This window comes from Anarhichas minor, unplaced genomic scaffold, assembly GCF_050575085.1.
Source record: "Anarhichas minor isolate MPS153535 unplaced genomic scaffold, ASM5057508v1 ptg000023l, whole genome shotgun sequence".
Taxonomy (NCBI): Eukaryota; Metazoa; Chordata; class Actinopteri; order Perciformes; family Anarhichadidae; genus Anarhichas; species Anarhichas minor.
This window is the reverse complement of record NW_027466469.1, coordinates 6,672,530-6,695,115: the sequence shown is the minus strand read 5'-3', so window position 1 is coordinate 6,695,115 and position 22,586 is coordinate 6,672,530. Positions and strand designations below refer to the sequence as shown.

Here is a 22,586-nt window from a genome sequence, read left to right as displayed (position 1 = left end):
GATGACACATATGGAACACCTGTGACCACTTCATTACTAATCATTATTAATGTGTGGATGTTGCATATTCACAGGACTGAAATTATCCCAATGTCACTGAGTTACTTGAATAAATACAATTTGTGAATGGAATAATGACATGTATGTGAGGACAGGGTGCTTTGAAAATAACTTTATTGTCCATAAGAAATAACAGTGAAAAGAACAGGACATATCACTGCTTGCATTCTGTTTCTCACTTCCATCTCTCGAGGTTTGCACTGCTGAAACGTCTGCAGGAATCAGCCTCTATACATACCGTGTAGCTATGTATCTAAACGCCACATGGAGTATATGGATATAGATTTGCTGTAGAGGTAATAAATGTTCTAACATTTAAGAGCAGTTATATTTGTAATAGTTGACAGTTACTCGTGCATTCTTTTGACAAACCCAAAAACTCTGCAGTGAGAACACAGCTTCAAAAGCTTCCACAGAATGGAAAGAAAAAACATCATCAATTTGTCTTCTGCCATAATTTAAAAGAGTCAAAAACAAAGCCCATTTCCTTGAGTAACAGTAGACTGAAGATCAGATTCACTACCACACAGTCCTTCAGAATGATTAGGAGTCTTAAATATCAAAGGCCAGCTAATGTTATGTAGAGAAAAACAGTGGCTTTGCAACAGTCACAGTTTTATTAAAGAAAGCCTACTCAAAACGTAAAAAAAAAAAATTAAAGCACTTATTTATATATGCACACTTGACAAATTCAAGCCTTTTTGTTTTAAAATGTCATCTGTCAGCTGTCCAATTCAAGCTTTCCTCAGTGCCCCAGAAGCCCAGTGCCTGCAGAGAGGAGCAGAAATGATGAGATCAAATCAGAACACAAACACACTTTCCACCAAAACATAAATAGATTTCATTTACCACATAATCTGATTATGAATAATCAACTTCCTGTGCTTGTGTTATCAAAACTCAGCCCTACAGTATTCAAAAAGTGCTTGGGTTCAAGGCCAAGCCCTAAAAATAAGGATCAAATGATATAATGTGTGATCCACAACAACACTATGTTAAAGGTGTATTGCCTGTTGCTCTGTAGCTCGGTTTCAGACCTCCAGATGGGTGCCTACATCTCGTTTTTTTCAGCCGATAGAGTCATGAGGTGAATTTAGTCTCATTATTGGGGTAGTACCTCTCAGTTAAACGCATTAGAGGGGATCATAGAGATGTTCATTTCCTGCTGGGTGGAAAAAAAACAAATGGTTCAAAACAATTGTAGGAAAAGCGTGCTCACCTTTAAATCCCTCTTCAGGCATTCTCACTGTGAAGGAAGATGAAGAGAAACATATTTATCATAATCTAGCTTTTCTCAAAGTAAACATAATATAAAGGAGGTGAAGAAAAGAGCATTTACCTTGATAGACATCGTCCATTGCAGCGTAGTCTGCTATTGGCTCATCGGCCTGTAAGGAAATAATATTGAAATTTAAGGGGAAATGTCTGTAATCACCATGAGAAGATGTGATGGGAGTCAAGATTAAAGCTGCAGCGGTTAAGATTTCTATGTCAAAGTACCTTTAGACAGATGATGCTTTCAGGGATGACGCCCAGACTCCCCAGTGTGGCCGAGTCGTCTGTCAGACTCTTTCCATCAATGGAGAGGTTCTGGTCAAACGGAGCCACGGAGAAGGCGTGCATAATCTACAGGGTCAGAAGCACAGCACAGTCAGCTCTGTAAATAAAGACTACTCCCTGTAGAGTACAGTAATTACATTACTTCCATCTAGATCACATGTGGTTCTAAAGGCTTCAGGCTAGTCATCTAGAGCTCTCACCTGTATTTTTAGCTCTTTGAGTGTCTGATTAGCTGAAACGATGAGGGCTTTCTCCCCTCTGAGTTTCCTGTGCCGGGTGCTTCTCCTGATTCCGCCTAGTTTGGTCATGTTGGTCACAGGAGCCGCAGCTGCTGCTGTACTGTCGTCACTCAACTTGAGCCGCTTCGCACCATCTTGTGACTGTAGAAAGCAGTGTGATAGAGCTGATGTTAGCTATTGGGGCTGACAGTGCTCGGTTATCATCTTTGCTAACTCCAAAAAAGTCAAGACAAAAGTTTTCGAAGTTTAAAACCAAGAATGATCAAAGATGAAGCTAAGCTGTGTGTACTGCTACTTTTATTAGTTTTACTGTCAGCCATTACCCCGTTAATGGGCTATTGATACTCCTCACCCTACTAGTATTATTAATACTTATTCACACTGCACACATCAGGAACATAAGTATAACCAAAGGAAACAGAAATTGTGGTAAGAGAGAAAAGACAGAAATGAAAAAGGAGGCAACACACGCAGTCATGTGATATTTTAGGCAGTTGATGCAGGACAGTCACTGAAGTCTGTACTTTTTTTACACCTTTCTTTTACTTTCACTATAGCAACAGCATGGTCATGGACTTACCTGACTGAAGTCTGGGTCTCTCTCTCCATCTACCTTTGGAATTTCTTCCTTCTCCTCCTCTGCCTCAGAGCTGCTGGCGTTCAGCTCCGGAGCAGCCTCCTTTATCATCTGTGCAGAGGACAACAATGTTCATTCTGTGGATCTAATTTCAGACATTGTGTGGAAAAATACAGTTCTTGTTCATACCCTCTGGTCTTCGATGACTTTGCGGATGTAGATGGTGGCTTGGGTGTACTCTCTGAGGTCCCTCTGCTGCTGGAAGAGGAAGCTCTCTCTGCACTCCCAACAGATATCTGAACACATGAACACCACCACATCAGTATCAAAGAAACCAAGGACGCTGAGAAGCCAAAAAAGGTCAAAGCAACACTCAAAATATCAAACTGTAGGAGTGTTTTGATTTTTAATCAGTGTGAAACTATTGGAAGCCGTGAATATGTGAAGTGAACCATGTTCCCTAACTTTTACCTCTTACCAGGCTGAGTAGTGTACTGCGTGGTGGGACCAGTCAGTATGGTCTCTTTGAAGCAGTGGATGGAGATTGGCTGGTCCACAATGAAGAGCCTGCTGATCACTTCCCATTCGCTGGGCCAGAGCAGAGCTACACTGTGCAGGACAAACAGCACAACACGAGACCACAGCAGCGTCCAATCACAAACACACCAATTCAGCTTTTCAGGGTTTACATGACATCCACATTAGAACTTTGACTTATAATGGACAGCAAAGTTTAATTGCTGTTCCATTTTTATAAACTGTTAAAAGTATAACTATCATGCAAATACAATTTAGGGGAAAAGCAACTATTAAATATAGTATATAAATAAGCAGAACTCACTGTTGTCCATCTCCGTTGATGAGCGAGTCATAGGTGAACATGAAGCCTCCGTGGGGACACAGCAGCAATGTGTTGCCCACATTAGACACTGGAGAGGATTTAGTGGGCCTCCTTCCAAATACACACACAGATGGGAGAAAAACGATAATTTGAAAGTTTAACATTTCTGCCAGAAAGAGTTTATTTGAACCCCAGACTCACTAAACCTAGGAAGATTTCTGCCAGAAAGCCCTGAAAGCAATCTTCTCCCATGTGCCATTTTACTGCCAGTCATATTCAACATCATTAGGGACTGGACAACTCAAAAAACAAACAGGTCCACCTTGATGCTAACTAAATGAATGACAATGGTTTAAAGGGATAGTCTGGGTGTTTTGAAGAGGGACTGTATGAGGTACTTCTCCATAGTCGGTGTATTACCGACAGTAGATGGAGTTTGTAGAAACAGACAGGAGTACCAGTACAGGAGCAAAGCAATGTACTGCTGTGGACGGGGGCAGCAGCAAAATGTATGTTAGACATTCCAAAGAAAGGCCCACCTAAAAAAAATGTATATCCGTTTAAGTGTGTGCTACATTTGAATACTTTCACTGCTTTATCTTGCCGTCAGACAGCCTTTTCCGACAGGGATTGGAACTGAAAGTGAACCTTACTGTGCTCTATTAAAAGCTACAAGACTGTTGAAAAAGATAGTATAGAAAAGTTTCACTTTCAGTTTAGTTCCATGTTGGAAAAATATTTTAAAAAAATATATTGTGCATACACTTCAACTGATATTGATTATTTTGGGGACCTAAAATACCTGCACTGCTACTTCTGTCTGCTTCTCCAAACTGGGAACGTGCTGACCTCCATCTACTGTAGGTAATACTGACTCTGGAGAACAACCTCATACAATCCCACTTCAAAACTCCCAGACTATCAATTTAAGTCACTACTAATGATAGTCTTTTAACTAACTCCTTCTATGCATTACATTACAGTCATTTAATGCAGACGCTTTTATCCAAAGCGACTTACAATTCAGAGTCTATCACATTTCTACACCGTAGGCACAGCTACGGGAGCAATTGTTGGGGTTAAGTGTCTTGCTCAAGGACACATCGACATGCAACTAGCAGAGCCGGAGCTCGTCGGGGTTCGAACCGCCGACCCTCTGATTGAAAGACGGCCCTGCTATCCACTTAGCCACAATTGCCCCCATACAGTCTACAGCATACAGTCTAACTTCACTCCTTTCATATTGTGACAACAAACAGTAATATTACTTTGTTCATTGCAATTGTTTCTTGAAACAAACATACCTGATGAATTTTCTCCACTCATCCACAAAAAACAGAGGGACTATGTAAAGTACGTCTGTGCCCTGGAAAGACAAACAGAGAGGAGTCAGTTTTTTTGTATATATGTGTGTGTGTGTGTATGTATATATATATTATATTATATTATATTAGTGCTGGGCAACAATTACAATTTTTAATCGCATGATTTTTTTGCGATTAATCGCGATTGTTATGCGCAAAGTTCAATAATGAATTCAAAAGTAGTGTATTGTGCACTTTTATTTAAAAAGTACTGCTATATGAACAAAAGTGCAATAACATTTGGTTTGCAAACACTTTAAACAAATAAGGTTATTTTTAACAGCAGTATTCCCTTTACACAGAAGCAGTCTGATAATAGATATTCAGCCGGTGTTCACAACTTTATCTTCATGTGTGTAAGAGATACAATTTGAAATATACACCTTGAAAACTGCAAACCTATTTTTTAATGTTTGTTAAATTCTCAGTAGCAATAACTAAATGATATGCTTATTATACATATTCCAAACAAAAACACTTTAAAAAAATAATTTAAATGAATAATTTCTTTTTTTCTTTTTTTGGTATTTTGGTCAGACACATATGCAACGCTGATTACCGTAATATGTGTGGTATTTGTTATAAATGTATGTTGGTACATAGAGGGTGATAATAAGCTGTACATGGAGGGACTTAGGACCCAGGGGAATGTAGGTGAAGGAAACAGGAAGAGACGCCACACAAACACAGCTGTTCACTTGTGTTAAAAATGTCCGCTTAATAATAATAAAAAAAAATGCGTTAACGAGCGATAAAATAATTGTTGCCGTTAATAATTAATGTGTTAACGCGATAATAACGCGTTAACTTGCCCAGCATGGTGTTTTTCATTTTGAGGAGAGCTGTCAATTCCTTGGTGAATCTCCTTCTGAATAAACACATATATATTATATATATATATATATTAGTTAACGCATTAATTAATTAACGCTGACAATTATATTATTAAGCGGCAGTGGCGGGCCGTGCATTTTATACCTGGGCCTTCACTGCTGTCCTGCAGCTGAAATACCACCTTATAACCACATTATGGCGCCACAGCTATTATTCATTTTTAAGGCTGTAACTATGTACATCTTCGTATTAAACCGTTCGGTACGAGTCGTTTGAATAATGCTAGAGCATTTAGAAAACAGAAAAGCCTAAATTCAGGAATATATAATGTTCTCAGCTGGTCTGGCTGTGGGATCCACTGTCATTCCTTAATGACAAGCCGCGACCCAAAGAGATTATCATAGGATTTTACTTTCACAACTTCAACGTTGAACGTACTGCTCTGCAATGTCTTTCCTCGTCTCAGCCCCCTGTGTCATGGTGTGTGGTACATCTTACTCGGGTCAGAATGCCCATATTTGATTGGCTGAGCTGCATCACGTGATGTGATTCACTACCTGACAGCCTCTGCTGTTAAGTTTCGTTTCACGATAGTCACGTGCTCGCCCACTGACCAATCACAGCACACTCTGCACCTCGCGGCAGAGCTACACATGGACACTGAGCGGCATGTAATGCTGACGTCATTATAGGCCAGCTAGCAGGTCAAACACATCAAAGAATACGCCCAACATGTCAAACTAAAGATCTGATTGGTTGAACACTATGAAAATCAACAATATCGTCTCCATTTACTTTAATCTGCACTGGATGCACCTGAGACTCTGCAGGCCTCTGGCTCTGTTCTTACCTAGAGACACAGAGGTGAGATCTGATTGGATAAAAGCTCTACTTAAAACAAGCTGCACTGGAAGCAGAGCAACTGAGGAAGACAGTAGCTGTGCAATGAGAAAATAAGATAATGGGAAATATATTTTTATAAATTATAATACATGTAGTGTATTTAAGAAAAATTATTAAATGATAAAATAGATATAACTTTGTGATTCTGTTTAGGCCAGCAGAGAAGGCCTTGCAGGCCCTGACGGCCCACCACTGTTAAGCGGACATTTTTAACACAAGAACCAGGCAGCAAGCAGTGAACAGCTGTGTTTGTGTGGCGTCACTTCCTTCTTCCCCCTGGGTCCGGAACCCCTCACCGTCGTTCACTATTGTCTCACAAACACGCGCGCGCGATCGTCTCGTTACAGATCAAACGTGACTGTTGTGAAGTGGAGCTTCTAGTGAGGACCAAGAGACGTCTTGTTTGAACGGAATACTTTACTGTCTGAACTGCAGTATTACAGTGTTACAGTGAACAGAACGCGCTCTTGCACCAGACATGTGGTTTTCTACGTATCAACATTGTTAGCTTCAAGAACACGTACCATTCTACTTCCTGTCTCTTCAAAGTAAAAGCACTTCCGTTTTCATGCTCTTCACAATAAAAGTAAATCATGCAATCAAACAATTTACAACAGTGACAATATTAAAATACATATTGTCGAGTTTTTAAAGTGTTTTTGTTTGGAATATGTATCATAAGCATCATTTAGTTAATGCTACTGAGAATTTAACAAACATAAAAAAAGAAGTAGATAGGTTTGCAGTTTTCAAGGTGTATATTTCAAATTGCATTTATTACACCAGTGTTTTTCAACCTTTTCTGAGCCGCGGCACATTTTTTACATTAAAAAGATCCCACGGCACAACCAAAAACGTTACAAAATGACACCTTTTAGCATAATACAGCATATATGCCAGGGGTGTCAAACTCTGGCATATATGGCAAAAAATTGGGACTACATTGAGGGCCAAATAGAGTCACCATTTAATAAACAAGATAGAAGGGATATTGGACAATGTGCAAAAAGAATACATGTTTAGGTAGGCTACATTATTTTATGCATATGTGCCAGAGCTTTGGCATCTTTTCTTGGCTGCCAGTTCGTTAATATCTGGGGTTAGGTTCTGTGGAAACCCTCAAGATGGAGTGAGACGACTCCTGTGTGGTTTTTGTTCATCTTTATCACAGAGAAAAGCTGCTCACACAGGTATGTGCTTCCAAACATGCAGAGCATTTGAGCAGCATGTAGTTGAGGCATCGTTTCGGGGGTGAAGCTTGGAAACTGTGCAGCGCCCTCAGAGTCATACTTTGCCTTGAGTGTCATTACACTGGAGGTCTAACAGCTCCACAGGTGCTCTTTCCACATCAACTGCAAACGGATTGCTGAGCAGTTCAAATTTAAATTTCTGAGCTGCAAAGTCGGCAAAACGCCGAGTGAACTCCGTGCCAATTGCGCCCAGTTTATCAGCAAAATGCGCAGTCGGGAACACAGCGGTGGAGACTTTTACTGCATCACACATGTCTGTGATCATACGTCCCCGTCCCTGAAGCTGGAGGTTTAGCGCAGTGAGATGCTTCGTTGTGTTGCACATAAAGCCAGCTCACATCGCCACTTTTCATTCCGGGGCTCTGTGGTGTGGCGGGCCAGTTATGATAAACATATATTTTCTGGCGGGCCGTTGTACCGAGGGCCGGATATATGCTGACAATTTAATGACAAGTCTCTAAGTGTGTTGATCCTTACTAGGCTTTTCATCTGGGTTAGAATGTTGTCCAGGGCCCAGTTCAGAGTCTGCATTTTTCCTTTTCAAATATTTCTCCATCGCTGTTCGTCTTGCCACCGCAACCTCTCCCGCGCGTCATTTCATTCTACTGTCCTAAATTAACACGGTCATTATTGCTCTAGCTACTGCCACCCACTGGCATGGAAGAGTATTTATTACTTAGCCAGCCACTATATTGCAACTCAGACACTCAACAATGGCAAAGTATTTGCAACAACTAAATAATATTGTTTTGGACTCATTAAGTGAAATTGGACATTTTCCCACAGCACACCTGACGATCTCTCACGGCACAGCGGTTGAAAACCACTGTATTACACACATGAAAATAAAGTTATGAACACCCGCTGAATATCTATTATCAGAATCATTATAAGTTACTGTATAACTGCTACTGTGTAAAGGGAATAATGCTGTTAAAAATAACCTGATTTGTTTAAAGTGTTTGCAAACCAAATGTTATTGCCCTTTTGTTCATATAGCAGTACTTTTAAACTAAAAGTGCGCAATACACTACTTTTGAATTCATTATTGAATTTTGCGCATAACAATGCGATTAATCTCAAAAAGAGTCATGCGATTAGTGGTTCCATTCAGCCATGACTCTGGCAGACTGACAGATGGGTGCTTAGCTTTGTGTCTACCTGAGGCCACTTGTTGAGTATCGGCCGGTTCTTCTCATTGAAGAGGTTGAGCAGTTGGTTCTTCTGGTCCAGGGCCATCATCTTACTCACCGCCTCATTGTCCTTTTCTTCCTGCTCTAATGTCTGTACTCACAGGAAGGAAACATTTTATTCCACAACTAACCCAATGCTTTTGTTTATTGAGAAACATCGACCGACTTTGGATGCCTTGACCCATTCCTCTCTATGCCTGCTGTCTGGCTATAGCTTTCATCCACTTGGGCTGGTTACAGTTCCACGTTTAGGGGTTACAGTGCATCAACAGAGCATACCCACATAGCTGTCATAGCATCAAATAGTTGCCCACTGTCACTCTGCATCACAAGAGGAGTCACAGATTGTAAACACAATGATCGTCAGTATGGAATTAAAGACTGATACAGTCTTTGGATGTCCATCTAGTGTTGCCGTGGCACCTACACCACTGTGAGCAATACCTTCTTTACAACTGAAACTTTAATGCAGCTTAGATATACTTTTGGGAAAAACAATGGCGACTTGGGGAATAAATAGAAAATGAAAGTGACCAGTGTGGTGCAACACTGGACGGTTTGTCATCACCTACTCACCAGGCACTGCTGACAGGAGTCCTGGTTTTGGGTGAATTCTGGGGCTTTGGGGAAGTATTCTCTCAGCTTGGTCCAAACTTCAGAAGATACCAGCTTTCGTTCGGTCTCCAAAATACTCAGAGCCCCTACAGCAGGAACAAACATACACATTTAATAGCTAAAATACTAAGAATAAACTATGGGTGGTATGCAATAATGTAATGAAAACCGTTCTTGTTTCAAAATTGTATATTGTAGATGCTGATGATGGGACAGTACCGTGACAGCAGACAATGTCTTCATTGAAGGTCTTCATCTCGTCCCCGTTGCCCTCTGAGAGCTCTGAGCCGAACTCTACAATCAAACAGTTCACCATAAACAGGAATAACATTCAGCCACTAGATGTCCCACTCTCCCTCCCCTGTTCCATTGCATTCACTATACAACAAGTGGTGGCCAGTTGTGTCCAGGATGTTTGTAGGAGTGTGCCTCTACCTAAAGAACAGCTATACGACATACATACATTGTTTCAGGGAATTATAACGTTTGGTATGTTAACTGGATGTTGACGTAGCTCCTCAAGGGTTGAAGCTGTTCTTTTTCCTCATGACAATCTAACCAGTAACAGAGCATTAGTTAAGGTTTTAAGGACTATGGCTGTTAGTTGATTTTGTTTAAATATGCAAAATTGTAATTTCATGGCTTATTGTTGTTCCAACAATTAAGCTAAGATAGCGTTTATGAGCTAACACCAGTTGTTCCTTGTTGCAGTTGTAATAATTGTAATATATGGAGAGCAATCAGACACCAGTGTCAGAAGCAGCCTCCTTTAGTCGTTGAGAACTTTGTTGTTGGTTGGTACTGGAGTGAAGCTGGGTGCTGACCCTATTGGCTCATTAGCCTTAGACGCAGCAACCAAATGTCACATACCTCCCATAAAGACAAACATTCATTTTGGACACGTCAAGACTTTTTAAATGATTAATTCACAATCGTAATTCTTTTTTTTCCAGCACCTTTCTAAAAGCTCTGTGGATGTATTGTTTAAAAAAAATGTGTCTACATAAAAATGTTATCAATACAACATTTAACGTTGCAGATGAGATGTTAGTTGAATTTCACACTAAAATACAATGACACCAAACCAATCAGACAGCGTCTTCTTATAATTTCAAACACATTTTAAAATGCTAGCCCAAGAGATAGCAATGTTGGTCCACCACTCTGACCTGGACTGAAATATCATCAATTACTGGAAGGATTGCCATGAAAGTTTGTACAGAAATCCATACTGTCCAGAGGAAGAATCTGGCTTTGATGATACCATGTCATTTTCTGTAGCACCACCATTAGGTCAAAGTTTTCTACTAGATGGATTGTCATCAAATTTGGTACTCGAGATTTCTGGTTCCTAGAGGATGAACCCTGCTGCCATCAGAGTTTTCCTCGAGCACCACCATGAGGTCTTGTGTGAAGGGTCTCGACAACACAAACTGCCTTGCCATGGAATTTGTTACACACATTCATGTTCCCCTCCGAATGCACTGTGATCTCTTTGGGGATCCTTTAACTTTTCATTGAGCAACCTCAAGTGAAGATTACATTTTTAGTTTATGACCAAATACCTGCAAAACTAATGACATTCCCATCAATCTCAGCTGCACTGAGTTCATCCTCATTCAACTGCTAGAATGACTGTAGACTTGAAGTCTTATTAGTTTTACAATTAGCATTGTGTATGTAGTTTCCTATAAATCACATAAACTAGGTTTCCAAAAATCAAGTTGAAATTACGCTGGTTCTAGATGTCACATCACAGATTAAAAAAGAAACTATGAATAAAATCACAGTCATTCCCCCCACCTTTGCTGTTGTTGTGTGGTCCCTGTCCATTGGTCTGGCCATTGCTGTGTTTGGTTTCGTGTTCGTCCTCCTCTAGCTGTTCTAGAGCCAGCTGCCTCCAGCTACGCAGAGATGCTTTGCCCACCCAGCAACCCTCACCACTGAGAGAGAGAAACACACACAGTGAGAAACACCTGTGATTACATTAGATAGTAGTTCTGTATGCTCCCTTGAGGACTTCAGTTCTCTCTTATGGAGGGATCACACTGGTTCTGAAATACCCCTCATTGACTTTGGTCACACACTGGATCATGAATTGTCAGCTTCAACACAAGGGAATGGAATCTTGTCCCTTCTCAGACATAGCTATTGAAGCGACTTTAACGTAATGTTCCTGTCAAAACAGGCCAAAAATGACTTTGAATATTCGTTCTTAAAAAAGACCCACAGAGTCACAGAGCCGAGCCGATGTCTGTGTGAAAAGGGACAGCCGGCAGGACGGAAAGGGGGTGACGCTTCATGTGATATTTGTGCGCTCCAACCACTGGGAGATTTTAAAAAACACTAGCAGCAATTAGCAGCTAACCTAAACTGGCAGCAAATTGGGGAGACGACAATGTCCGGGAGCTCCTTACCCTCCGAGCAGAGGACCTCAACACCTCCGCCATTATTGTTTAGAGTGCAAGTCACTGCCTGCCGCAAATGCTAACCATCACAATAGACGCCTAACACTTTTGTGTTAAACTCAACGCCTCTTTTGCTGCTGTGATGCCGGTGTGCAATCTTAAATCACACACTGGGGGCGGCATTATGCCGACGTTGTTTGGTTCAGTGTGAGGTAACAGCGGATCTTCTTCATGGCAGTATTGAGGAATCTCTGTGTCAAAGGGGCTGTTGTGTGAACCACGTCAGTTGGTGCATTCAGTGCGCTCGAGGTATACAGCCGCAGTAGTGCTGCTGTTGTTTTCACATTTTAATATACATTTTCAGATGGAAATTTTGAATATTTGCTGACAGCACTAGTTTATGAAAAAAGGCCGGCTATTAAAATATGATTTTATCTAAACTTGACTGGATGCGCAACACCACAATCTAAATAACCCAACTTATAGCGAGTGTGATTACCTGAGCGTGCGTTTGACCAGGTTGGTCACTTCCTTGTAGTCTTCATTGAGCTGGTTCTTCAGTCGCAGCACTCTGCATCGCTGGCCAACGCAATCTCTACACAGAGAAGAGCCTGAACACACACACACATAGAGGAGGGATATGTTCAAATGTGGAAGACAAAAACATTGTGCTTTTAGAAGAAGTCCGGATGAGACACATTTCTAAAGATTGAGATATGTTTTGAGCACAAAGTTGCAATCTGACTGCAAACTAGAGTATTTCCTAAAATGACAAAAATACATGCAAGCAACCACTGCTTTGCTTTCGTGGGTCAACTTGTGATGTTGATAATTTTTCAGTGTTTGATTAATCTAGCTAAACAAACTTGCTTTTCAACTAACCACTTCAGTTAGCTGTGGCTGCTGCTTCTTTAAATAGTATATAGTTTAAATATACTCACATTCTAGAAAAACAACAACAACCTAGGAGTTTTCATTGATAAAGGGATTTGTAGGTGATAAAAGAGCTGGATAAGTTTTGGATAGTGCACATCCTGTTTGCTGTGATGTTATTTATGTGTTACAAGCATAGTGTTTCATTTGATATTACAAAACATGCACAAGTCCTATAACACAGGCTCCTTTAAGTGTCACATAACAATGCGACTATGAGGATGTTTAGAGCTACGCAAAGTTGATTACATGCGTAATATTTGGTTTAATGAGTTTCAGAATTTGTTTGTTGTAGAATAGAAATCATTGTGATACCTACTTCTGTGTAACTACTTAATTGGAAGCATGAAGCATGAAGCTCATGATTTGAGAAGAGACCAAACCCTCTGTTTGACTGACCGTCCATCCTTGGCCCTCCACTGTAGCGCTCGTAGAGGAGCTGAGCAGCTTGAAGGGAAACCCTCTTGGAATCGGCCACCTTGTCTGGGTGCAGTTTGCCGTGAGAACAAAGGAAGAGGGAGTTGTCGATCTCTTTTGTAGCAGTGGAGTCCTCTAGCCACTTCTTCAACCAGTCCAGCGGGATAAACTCATACGGCTCGCCTGAGGGGGGAAAGCAGAGAGACACACCAAACATTAAGAGACACAGGACTTTGGATTTTGATTCATTAAATCCAGGCTCATTCTGCGATAGGGGTGTGCGGTACACCGGTGTAACGTTCAGCCACGATATGTCTTTAGCAATATCGTCTTTACCGTGCTAAACACACACGTTTTGGTTTTAGTACACACACAAGGACGAGCCGCTGCTGCGGCTCAAACATATGTCAGCTTTGCTGCTACTGCCAGCCCTCAGCCGATCATTGTCACGGTCCAGTTCTGCTGAGACAAAACAGCTCTAGATGAGCTGCCTGCAGTATCTTTCATACAGTACTGGTCCAACAGAGTTTATGCTGCGTATTTTCAAACTCTGTCTTCATGTGGATTAAGATGTAAAAGGTTATTCTCATTTTGGCTGAGGTGAAAACAACTTTGGAATAATGGAACAACAGTAAAAATGTGAAATAAAACAAACATTTTTTTCCAAATATGCTGAGATCCAGGTTGCTCAGCAATACAGTTGACTCACAATTCAAAACAGCATGGCTGTTGCTACCAACTAAATGAATCACATTACATTTATGTAATACTCCCCCCAAAACACATGTAGGTCTATACCTCATTTTTATTCTCTAAATCCAGATCTGTTCCCTTACATTACCAACACAGTAATAAATGGTAGAATCATGTTTTGAGTAGAGTATCTTTTATAATTTTGTAATGCCGTGATGCAATACCATCATCACAAAAGCCCCCAAAAATACTGTGATCTAGGTTTTAGGTCATATCGCCCACCTCTACTCTGTGTAACATCTGGCTGTCTGTGTATGACCCCTCACATGTCCATATATTGACACACATTTATTATGGAAATTGTAAGGAATGAAATTACTAGTTCTGATCAACACCGGACCCCTTTTGTAACTCTGACACTGGAAACTGTTGACATCATTCTAACACTTAACATCAAGACACAGTATTTGCCAAATGGTCCTGGTTCAGTGGCACATTATGTTGTACTTGTAGTATTACTACAGACAGGGGCGCTGTTGTACAGGTTAAGCAATACCCCCCCCCATCACTTTAACTGCACATTAATTATACTGTCTGAACTGAAGTCACAACAAACATGTACACTCGCTTTAGTGTTTCTGTTAAGTGGACTGTGGGTGATTCGGGAATGTTTTTACCGACCGTCTGTTGCGGGTAAAAGCTCGTAGAGCTCCTTCACCTCCTCATGCTTGGCTTTGCCCTTATCCACGCTCTGTTTTCTCATGTCAGCCATCTCATTGCACCATTCCTCAAATTTGTGGTTGTCTTGGTCCACCAGCCTCTGAAGGAAGGCTGGACAGAGGTAAAAGAAACCATCAGACAAGGCAATATGGACCAGACTGTATTTTTACTATAATAACAATGTTCCTCAAGACATGATGAATTCCTTGACGCAAAGCGGAAATGGCCACTGCTTCCTTTTCTGGCTGCCATCTTTGTTTGCATCAAGGATTAAAGGACACATTAAACAAACAAAAAAAAGTAAACTAGTTAAAATTCTACTTCTCACCTGGAACCTCGACGTTGGTCCAGGAGGGATCAGTATTCTCCTCTTCCTGGACCTTATACACCAGCATGTAGGCATTTCGGGAGCAGTGGAAGCCTTTACTGCACTTTGGCTTTCGTGTCTGGGACTTCACTGTCTCAGCTAGGGACCATAAACACCAAGAAAAAGACACTTTGACAGTGTATACATATACAGACATGAACCTCAGGTGGGTAAAAGGTGAGACTCATAATTCATTTTCTTCAAATCTTGGACTGCAGTTGAAGATGTTACCTGATTTACAATATCGATGGCCGAAAAGCAAAACCTCCTATCTGAAAAATGCCTGGATCATTTTGCAGATAGGATATTTTGCACTTGGAGCAAGTTGGAAGAGGTTCTACAAAATGATGCTCTAAATTAAGTTTCAACAAAGGGCAGGATTATTTTAAGACAGACTGAATATGAACAGCCTTCCTTGTTCTCATCATCCAAAGTGAAATCCGGCAATCAGAAAATTCTGCAGAAAGGAGGTTTTGCGCTTTGGCCCTCGATATGTTTTTTCAAAGTAAAATAACATTTTTCTACATATAAAATAATACTGGATAACAATAAGGGTGCTACAACATTACACTACATGATGTAGCTAAGGATAAAGAAGGTGCAACTATACAGAGTCCATTTAGCACCACTCACCTATGTCCTCCTCAGTGCCAAGCTGCAGCTTCTTGCCTTCCATCTTCTCAATCTCCTCATCATTGAACTTGTACCAGTCGCCTGTACGAGCATCCTTCACATGTGCGATGTAGTGGCCTGAATAGGCACTGATGCCCCGATGGATCAGCACCGCACTCAGTTCATAAACACACTTCTGGTCTGGAAGAACAGTCCGTCCAAAGACGCACAAATATCAACCCGATTACTTTTCAAAGAGTCATCAACAAAAAATGTCTCATACTAAACACATATTAGCAAGCAGTGAACTTGTTGTGACAGCAATCCATTACCCACATGAAGGTACCCTGCTTTGACACTGAGGACTATCAAAAATGTCCCTCTTCCTTTGTGAATACAAAGGGCATGGTCTTAATTCTTTAAATTAAAAGAGACATAAAAAGGGTAGTGTATGCATTTTGTTTCTTCTGTATCGCTAACACATGTCAGTATGCATTGATGGTTAAGGGAACGGGCAGAATGTGAGTGTGTCACAGAAATTATTACTGCTAATACCTTGTTTTCCTTCCAAGAAAGGCCCCATGTCCAGCTGCTCTGGAAAACTGATAAAGGTGTTAAGCTTCTTCTTGTGGCCTGTTTGTCTGGGGAAGACAACCTGGTTCAGTTAACACTTCTTCTCATACCATTAGAGTATGACATGGCTCTGATATATATTCAAAATTGAATGTACTTCTTATTCTGTATTACAATGGCTGACCTATCGAAGACAAAGCGCATGAGCTGCAGGTTGAGGGTTGGAGGAATGCTGTGCAGTCTGATCCTGCGTGTTGCGCTCTGTTTAGTCTGACAGCTCTCACAGAAGTAGCGGTTCTCCCCATCCAACTTCTCCTCCTGCAAGGTGGAGGGCAGGGCACAACAAAGTTAACCAGTGTGAAACAACAAATACACACATCTATGAGAGCTGAAGATGTCAACAAGAATTTGTCTGTGTCGCTGAAGTTCAGCGATGGTAAGGAACACTAAATAAATGTAGACATCTTTTTATTTTTTTTAATAAAAAAAACAAAAAAAAAATGTCTACATTTATTTAGTGTTCCTTCCCATCGCTGAGCTTCAGTGACAGACAAATTTGTGTTGCTCCTACAAAGCTCAATTTGCCATGTGGAGTAACACAGATTTGTTATTTGTTGAAGCAGCTCAGGAAGAAACTAGGTGTGTCTGTTTGGATGCAGCCGATCTACCCGCTGATGAATACAAGCACAGCAGAATAGCTGTCCCATAAACACGAGACGGCGTAGAGGCCTGCATGTAGGGAATGAAAGCTACCTTCAGGAACTCTGTGACACACTCAGTGAGGTTCTTGTTGCCCTGGATGTTCAGCTCTAGCTCGTAGAATCGGGACGGCAGTGCAGATGATCGTCCACATTCGTTACAGCTGGAAAACAGACAAACCAAGATAACCCATTTCACCACCGCATAGAAAACAGCTCTATTGTATGGGCTACAATGATTTTGTCGATGGATACATTTTTGCAGTAATGATGCAATTTCAATATGAATGATTCAAATTGAATGTGGTGCGAGTCCTAAACTTCCATTTGTATCGGGCTTAATACTTCATTCCAACTCTTCTTATAAAAATCAAGTCAACAAAAAATAGCTGTATGCCTCTGCATGATTCATCCAAATGAATAAAAACTATAACCTTTATTAAACCAAGCCTTATAAAAATACCCCGTATCCATCTTGCGTCGTTAACATAACAACAAGGCTTCTAAATCCCTCAAGAATGTTAAATAAATGGCTGTTAAACCTAATTTCCCCTCTGACTTGGACCACATCTGATAAAAGTGTTGCTCAACCAGACAGAGACCCTTAAAAACATCCTTAAGAAAGAACAATAGCATATAATAACAAGAAAACTCCCTTCCTTCACTCACCCAAAGCCTACACGTTCCCCTCTTCCATATTATTGCATCTGGCATGACCAAGTCAAATAAACAAACTTGTAACACATAAAAAATGAAATGCCCTTCATCCAACTTATCATTAATTTGATGTAAAAAAACACTAAAAAAAAAGGCCAACACAGTCCCAGTTATAAGCCCAGGCCTGACACCTCACTCACTACTGAGGTTCAGCTGGTGTTTTGTAAGGCTGCCAGAGTGACAGACTATTTATACTTCAGTAAAGAGTAGTGCAACAAGCCAGCACATGTGGTGCATCTGCAACATATGTTGACACCTTCTATTTATCTGTTAAGGTACAAGACATCTTCATACAGTACATGGGACATTACTGAAAAAAACTTGACAAGAATATGGAGGGTGATGGCAGAATGCTCAGAAACATCGATATGTTTCCCTAACTTGACAAGCCAGTAGAATTATTTTATCTCGTACACACCGACTGGCCACTTTCTGCTCGTCTCAATTCTTCCTCAAAACAAAGCTAATTATAGACTCTCCTCATCTCCAAAAAAATAGCACACACTCTTTGCGATTTGTTCAGAAATGTGATCAAAAGTCATATTACTTTGGCCTCTGGTTGCAATAGCACACAGTTCACAAAATACAAGTTTCAACATTTTGAAGAGATCTGATGTCCAACACTTTATCATGGCACTTTTTGACTTGTGTTAGGTTCAAAACTGAGAGTCTTACACTGTAACGTAGGAGAACTGTCCACAGAACTGCCGCTGGATGACATTCTGCAGGTCGGGGTTCTTCTGCTTGGACAACGTGTCCTCCAATAGAGACAAGAAGAGCTTTGAAAACTCCTGGGCATCCTTAAAATAAAAGGTTTCAATTCAGGTCAATTGTATTTATACAGCTCAATATCACAAACCACAAATTTGCCCCGGGGGCTTTACAACCTGTACAGTATACAACACCCTCTGTCCTTGGACCTTTGCAGTGGATAAGGAAACCACCAACCCCCAAAAAGTTTAATGAGGGGATAGGAATTAAATTGTAGTTTTCAGTTTGAATTAAATGCAGTGTAACAAAGTCTTGAAAACATATCCACGAATAAACATGCTGTCACTCTCATTCTGTGTAGATTCTGCTCTGTAATACTGAAACTAATAGTTGGTTAATCGTCTACTGTAGTTGATCCCCTGAAAATCTGTTTACACACTAATACACAGATCTACAGTCAGATGTAAGAGAGAAAATTCTGAACACAATTTCCACAATGAGGGAAAAAAATGGGAATTTTCCTGTGAAACCAACCTTGTATTTCTAAATTAAAGTGAGGATGATTTACCTGCTGTTGTCCTGTGTCCAGGTCCAGTGCTTTGACCAGCCCTGAGGGGTCGATGTATTTTCTGTTGCTGTTCTGCATCAGTGTGAACAGATACTGCAGGTGCTCACAGATGGACTGAGGCTTGTAATCTGAAAGAGACCGAGATGTCTGTCTGAGACAATGAAATGCTTTCATCATTTAAAAAGGTCAAACATACGAGTTTGCAGTGTCCCGCTTGCCACAGTCATACTCCTTTTTAATAACAATGTTTGAGAAAAACTTTGGATTGCCAATTCCCATGTGCAAACAAATGAATTAAACCAACGTCATAGAGATCTTGATGTTTAGCTTTTACTTCCAGCAAGACAGCTATTATTGCTCTGTTTTCCTGTCTGTAAGCAAATCAAAAGCATGTGAATGGGTTACAATGTTTCTGTAGAGATAAGCCTTAGGTACAGAGGACAATAACATAGTCCAACAATTGAATGAATATTATATTGGTTAGAGTGGTGTTATTCTACTCTAGCTGGGTTTAGCTTCAAAACTTTCAATATTGCATTACCCTGACTTGTTATGTTATGCATTTTAGGATACAATAAATCATCATTCTGGTAAAGGATTTGATCAATTCTGCATTTGGTTTGTTTAGATAAGTGATGTCTACAACAGTCTTGAATTTGTGTAGACATTTTGCACTCATAAGTACTGAGGAGCGGGTCAGAAAGCTTGAATGTCACTGACTGTGACAGTGAAACCCAAAGATAACAGTTAAAGCTGGCGATACATGCACTTCTTAAAGTGTATGTACCAAAAAGTGAAAATACTAGCTAAAACATGCGGATCCTGAGTATTTAGTTTCCAGTTATACCAGACTCAGTATTGTGTTCCTCTGCTCTGGAATTGTGGCACTGATAGAGGCTCCTACGCAGCTCCAGGTTGTGGAACCACACTTGCAGGAATGTGTTGACGTAGCATGTTGCACCCAGGTTGGTCAAGCCAACAAATGTGTTCTGAAAGGGGACAGAGACAGAGAGGATTTACAGATATTCTTTCATCTCTGGCATTTTTGATTACTTCCCAGGACTTCAGCAGTCCACCGACAACAGATGTGTGATCTTAGAAAAAAAGGAAGGCAAGGAAACAATATGCAGTGTGAGTGGCAGATTAAAGAAATACCTTGTCGCGACGCTCTGAATTTGGGTCATCAATATTGTGGAAAGCATTTTCATCAATATCCCCAAGCCAAGCCTGTTCACCAATACCCACAAGACAGTTGGGATTCCCTTTGCAGTTCCTCCTGCAAGAGCAAGTAATGATTATTAACCTTCATGTTCCAATGACTGCCGTAGAAGAATGAAACTGCCTCTATTTCTTAAATAAAGATAAAGGCCATGTCAAACTCATTCTAAACAAATCATACAGATAGGTATGTCCTGCATGCAAAGTTGCACACCCATTTATATAATTACAGCTAGGAGCCACAGAGCAAGCTAAAGTTTAGTAACATTTCAACTGTATGAATAGATGTTAACTGTGATGCCTCCTGTCTACCATCATTTACATTAGTCATTTTGTGGTATGCCGAATTAAAAGGTGCAGTGGATCTTCATGACCTTTCAGACAAAGTCTACAAAGCTACCCTGCATGCTAGGAAGGCTTGTCCACAAGGAAGCAAACAAATCACACTTGTGATGTACAAAGGCATCCTTCTGTGGAGCTAGCCATTAAGTCATCAACTTTAAAATCAAATTAAACATACGTTACTGGTATTATTTACTGACACATGCAAGCACAACAAGGATTCGTTGTTCAAACATTTTTTAATATCGTAACGTTACCTGCAGGTTCCTCTCTTGCAGGCCGGAAGATTGACGCGATATGCTAGCTCGATATGCTCCTGTCTTATTTCTTCTGGTTTCACCGTTTCCACCCAACGCCAAGCCGCTTTCTCCAGCTGTAAACGGGGCGCCATAGTCCTACGATGTAATGTTAACCACAGTCAGGTATACGAGTCGGAAATGCAACAATGTTATGGCCTAAGGTTAGCCAAACTGTTTCCAGGAATGCTAACATAGTCGGCTAAATAAGTTCCTACATGTCATAGCTTGGATCTTGCGAAGCAACCTACCGTTAGCTATGTGGTGCTATTTAACCTAGCAGCTAATATTAGCTTACTTGTTCCCTCACTACCCTATTGAACTTAAAATATGAGCATATCAACCCACACATCGCAATAATAAACAGAGCACTGAAAAAAAAAAAAAAAACACGACAAACTATTTCCAGGACAACGCCAGGAGTGAGGACTACCCTCGTGCTAATGTTAGCTAACTAGCTAAAATGTAGCCAGCCCGACCGGCAGTGTTAGCAAGTCATTTCCCCTGCATTTTCAATTCAACGCTACCTGACACTAACGTAACGAGTTTATTGTGTAAAGTTCAAATATTATCGAACCTTTCATGCGTGCAGCTGCTTCACCAAAAATATTTAATGTATTTTCACATTTTATTCACGGTTTATTTTAGATTTAGCGCCCTTGCGTCAATTTATAAATAAATTATTTCTCCGCTCAAAATCTTCTTCTTCTTCTTCTTTAAATTTGATTGGCGGGTCGCAACCAACTTGAATAGGTGCATACTGCCACCTACTGTACCGGAGTGTGCAGTTTCAGGGTAAAAGTTTCAGCACTATTCTAACTGATAATAAAATAAAATAATATATATACACACATATATATATATACATACATACATAAACAACTAAGTAAATAAACCTAAACAACACCTACTAACAACTAAATCCTACGGTCTAATCCCGTTTCTTCAAGAAATTGAAACAGTGCCCTGCAGCACGCCATTCTTCGTCCGCTGCCAGAACTCCCTCCAAACTCCACCTCCGTCCCAACTGACAATTGTTTTGTTTCAAGATGTACCTGTCTGAATTGTATCTTCGACATTTCAGGATAAATATGCTCCACGTCTTTAGTAACATTACAAATAGTGCACTTATCTGAGTCTATTTTTTCCATTAAATACAGAGTTGAGTTAAGTCCTGTATGTCCGAATCTTAACCTTGATATTATGACCTCCTCTCTTCTATACTTCCCTTTGTATGTCTTCACATTTATGGATTTCTGAATGTTATAAAAATGTCTTCCTTTGTTGTCGTTGTCCCACTTCTTCTGCCATAAATCCCATACTGCCTCTCTTATTAATGCTTTAGCTTCCCCCTTTCCAAAAGGACTATTCAATATCTCCTCTTCTTTTAGTATTAGTGCTCTCTTTGCAGTCATATCTGCTCTCCCATTGCCCTCCACACCTACATGAGCAGGAACCCAGCAAAATGTATTCCATTTATTCCTAGTCTTTGAAGTCTCAACATTATCAGAGATATTTCCATCACTAAATCCTCTCTTATTGTTTGTTTTGACTTTAGGCTGCTTAAAGCTGCAGCAGAATCTGAACAGATGACCACTCTCTCAGGCCTGGCCCATTGCAGTCCCAAGATTATTGCAATAAATTCAGCTGTAAAGACAGACAGTCTGTCATTAATTCGTTTGCATATGGTCATACTGAATTCTGGTATGAATACCCCTGATCCTACGTGTCCATTCCCATTGTCTTTAGATCCATCTGTATAAATATGCAGATAGTTATAATAATTATTGTTGATGTATATTTGAGTCTGATGTCCAATGTTATACAAGTTTATTTCCATCCATTTTTTCCTCTGTTCTATGAGTGTTAAATCCACA

At 40.4% G+C, this 22,586-nt stretch overlaps 1 protein-coding gene across 7 annotated transcripts; it reads right to left on the bottom strand.

The window, feature by feature from the left end:
* Nucleotides 1–157: 157 nt before the first annotated feature.
* Nucleotides 158–21,446, bottom strand: usp48 (ubiquitin specific peptidase 48). 7 transcript variants are annotated; one of them, XM_076096749.1, is made up of 28 exons: nucleotides 21,287–21,446; nucleotides 20,671–20,808; nucleotides 20,009–20,129; nucleotides 19,701–19,842; nucleotides 18,854–18,981; nucleotides 18,250–18,374; nucleotides 16,913–17,021; nucleotides 16,344–16,477; nucleotides 16,142–16,227; nucleotides 15,608–15,787; nucleotides 14,936–15,073; nucleotides 14,569–14,718; nucleotides 13,177–13,377; nucleotides 12,344–12,455; nucleotides 11,240–11,379; nucleotides 9,656–9,730; nucleotides 9,398–9,522; nucleotides 8,790–8,912; nucleotides 4,582–4,643; nucleotides 3,278–3,388; nucleotides 2,915–3,045; nucleotides 2,626–2,732; nucleotides 2,440–2,547; nucleotides 1,821–2,000; nucleotides 1,561–1,686; nucleotides 1,400–1,448; nucleotides 1,280–1,306; nucleotides 158–828 (listed from the first exon to the last, which is right to left on the bottom strand). In XM_076096749.1, the coding sequence occupies exons 2-28, from the start codon at nucleotides 20,802–20,804 to the stop codon at nucleotides 806–808; spliced, it is 3,147 nt and encodes a 1,048-aa protein (XP_075952864.1). In that variant the 5' UTR covers nucleotides 20,805–20,808; nucleotides 21,287–21,446; the 3' UTR covers nucleotides 158–805. The 7 variants fall into 7 exon arrangements, 4 of the variants coding, with proteins under 4 accessions (XP_075952864.1, XP_075952866.1, XP_075952867.1 ...); XM_076096751.1 differs by lacking the exon at nucleotides 21,287–21,446 and adding an exon at nucleotides 20,961–21,247; XR_012955825.1 differs by lacking the exons at nucleotides 158–828; nucleotides 1,280–1,306; nucleotides 1,400–1,448; nucleotides 1,561–1,686 and having other exon boundaries at nucleotides 1,863–2,000; nucleotides 2,908–3,045.
* Nucleotides 21,447–22,586: the final 1,140 nt, after the last annotated feature.

Bases quoted from the DNA above. Each gene is read 5' to 3' on its own strand.
- usp48 (XM_076096749.1), bottom strand. From the start codon at position 20,804: ATGGCGCCCCGTTTACAGCTGGAGAAAGCGGCTTGGCGTTGGGTGGAA. The intron at 19,843-20,008 runs GTATTTCTTTAA...GTCCCCTTTCAG, and splicing joins ATTCAGAGCGTCGCGACAAG to AACACATTTGTTGGCTTGAC. The intron at 16,228-16,343 runs GTCAGCCATTGT...TGTCTTCCCCAG, and splicing joins ATGCGCTTTGTCTTCGATAG to ACAAACAGGCCACAAGAAGA.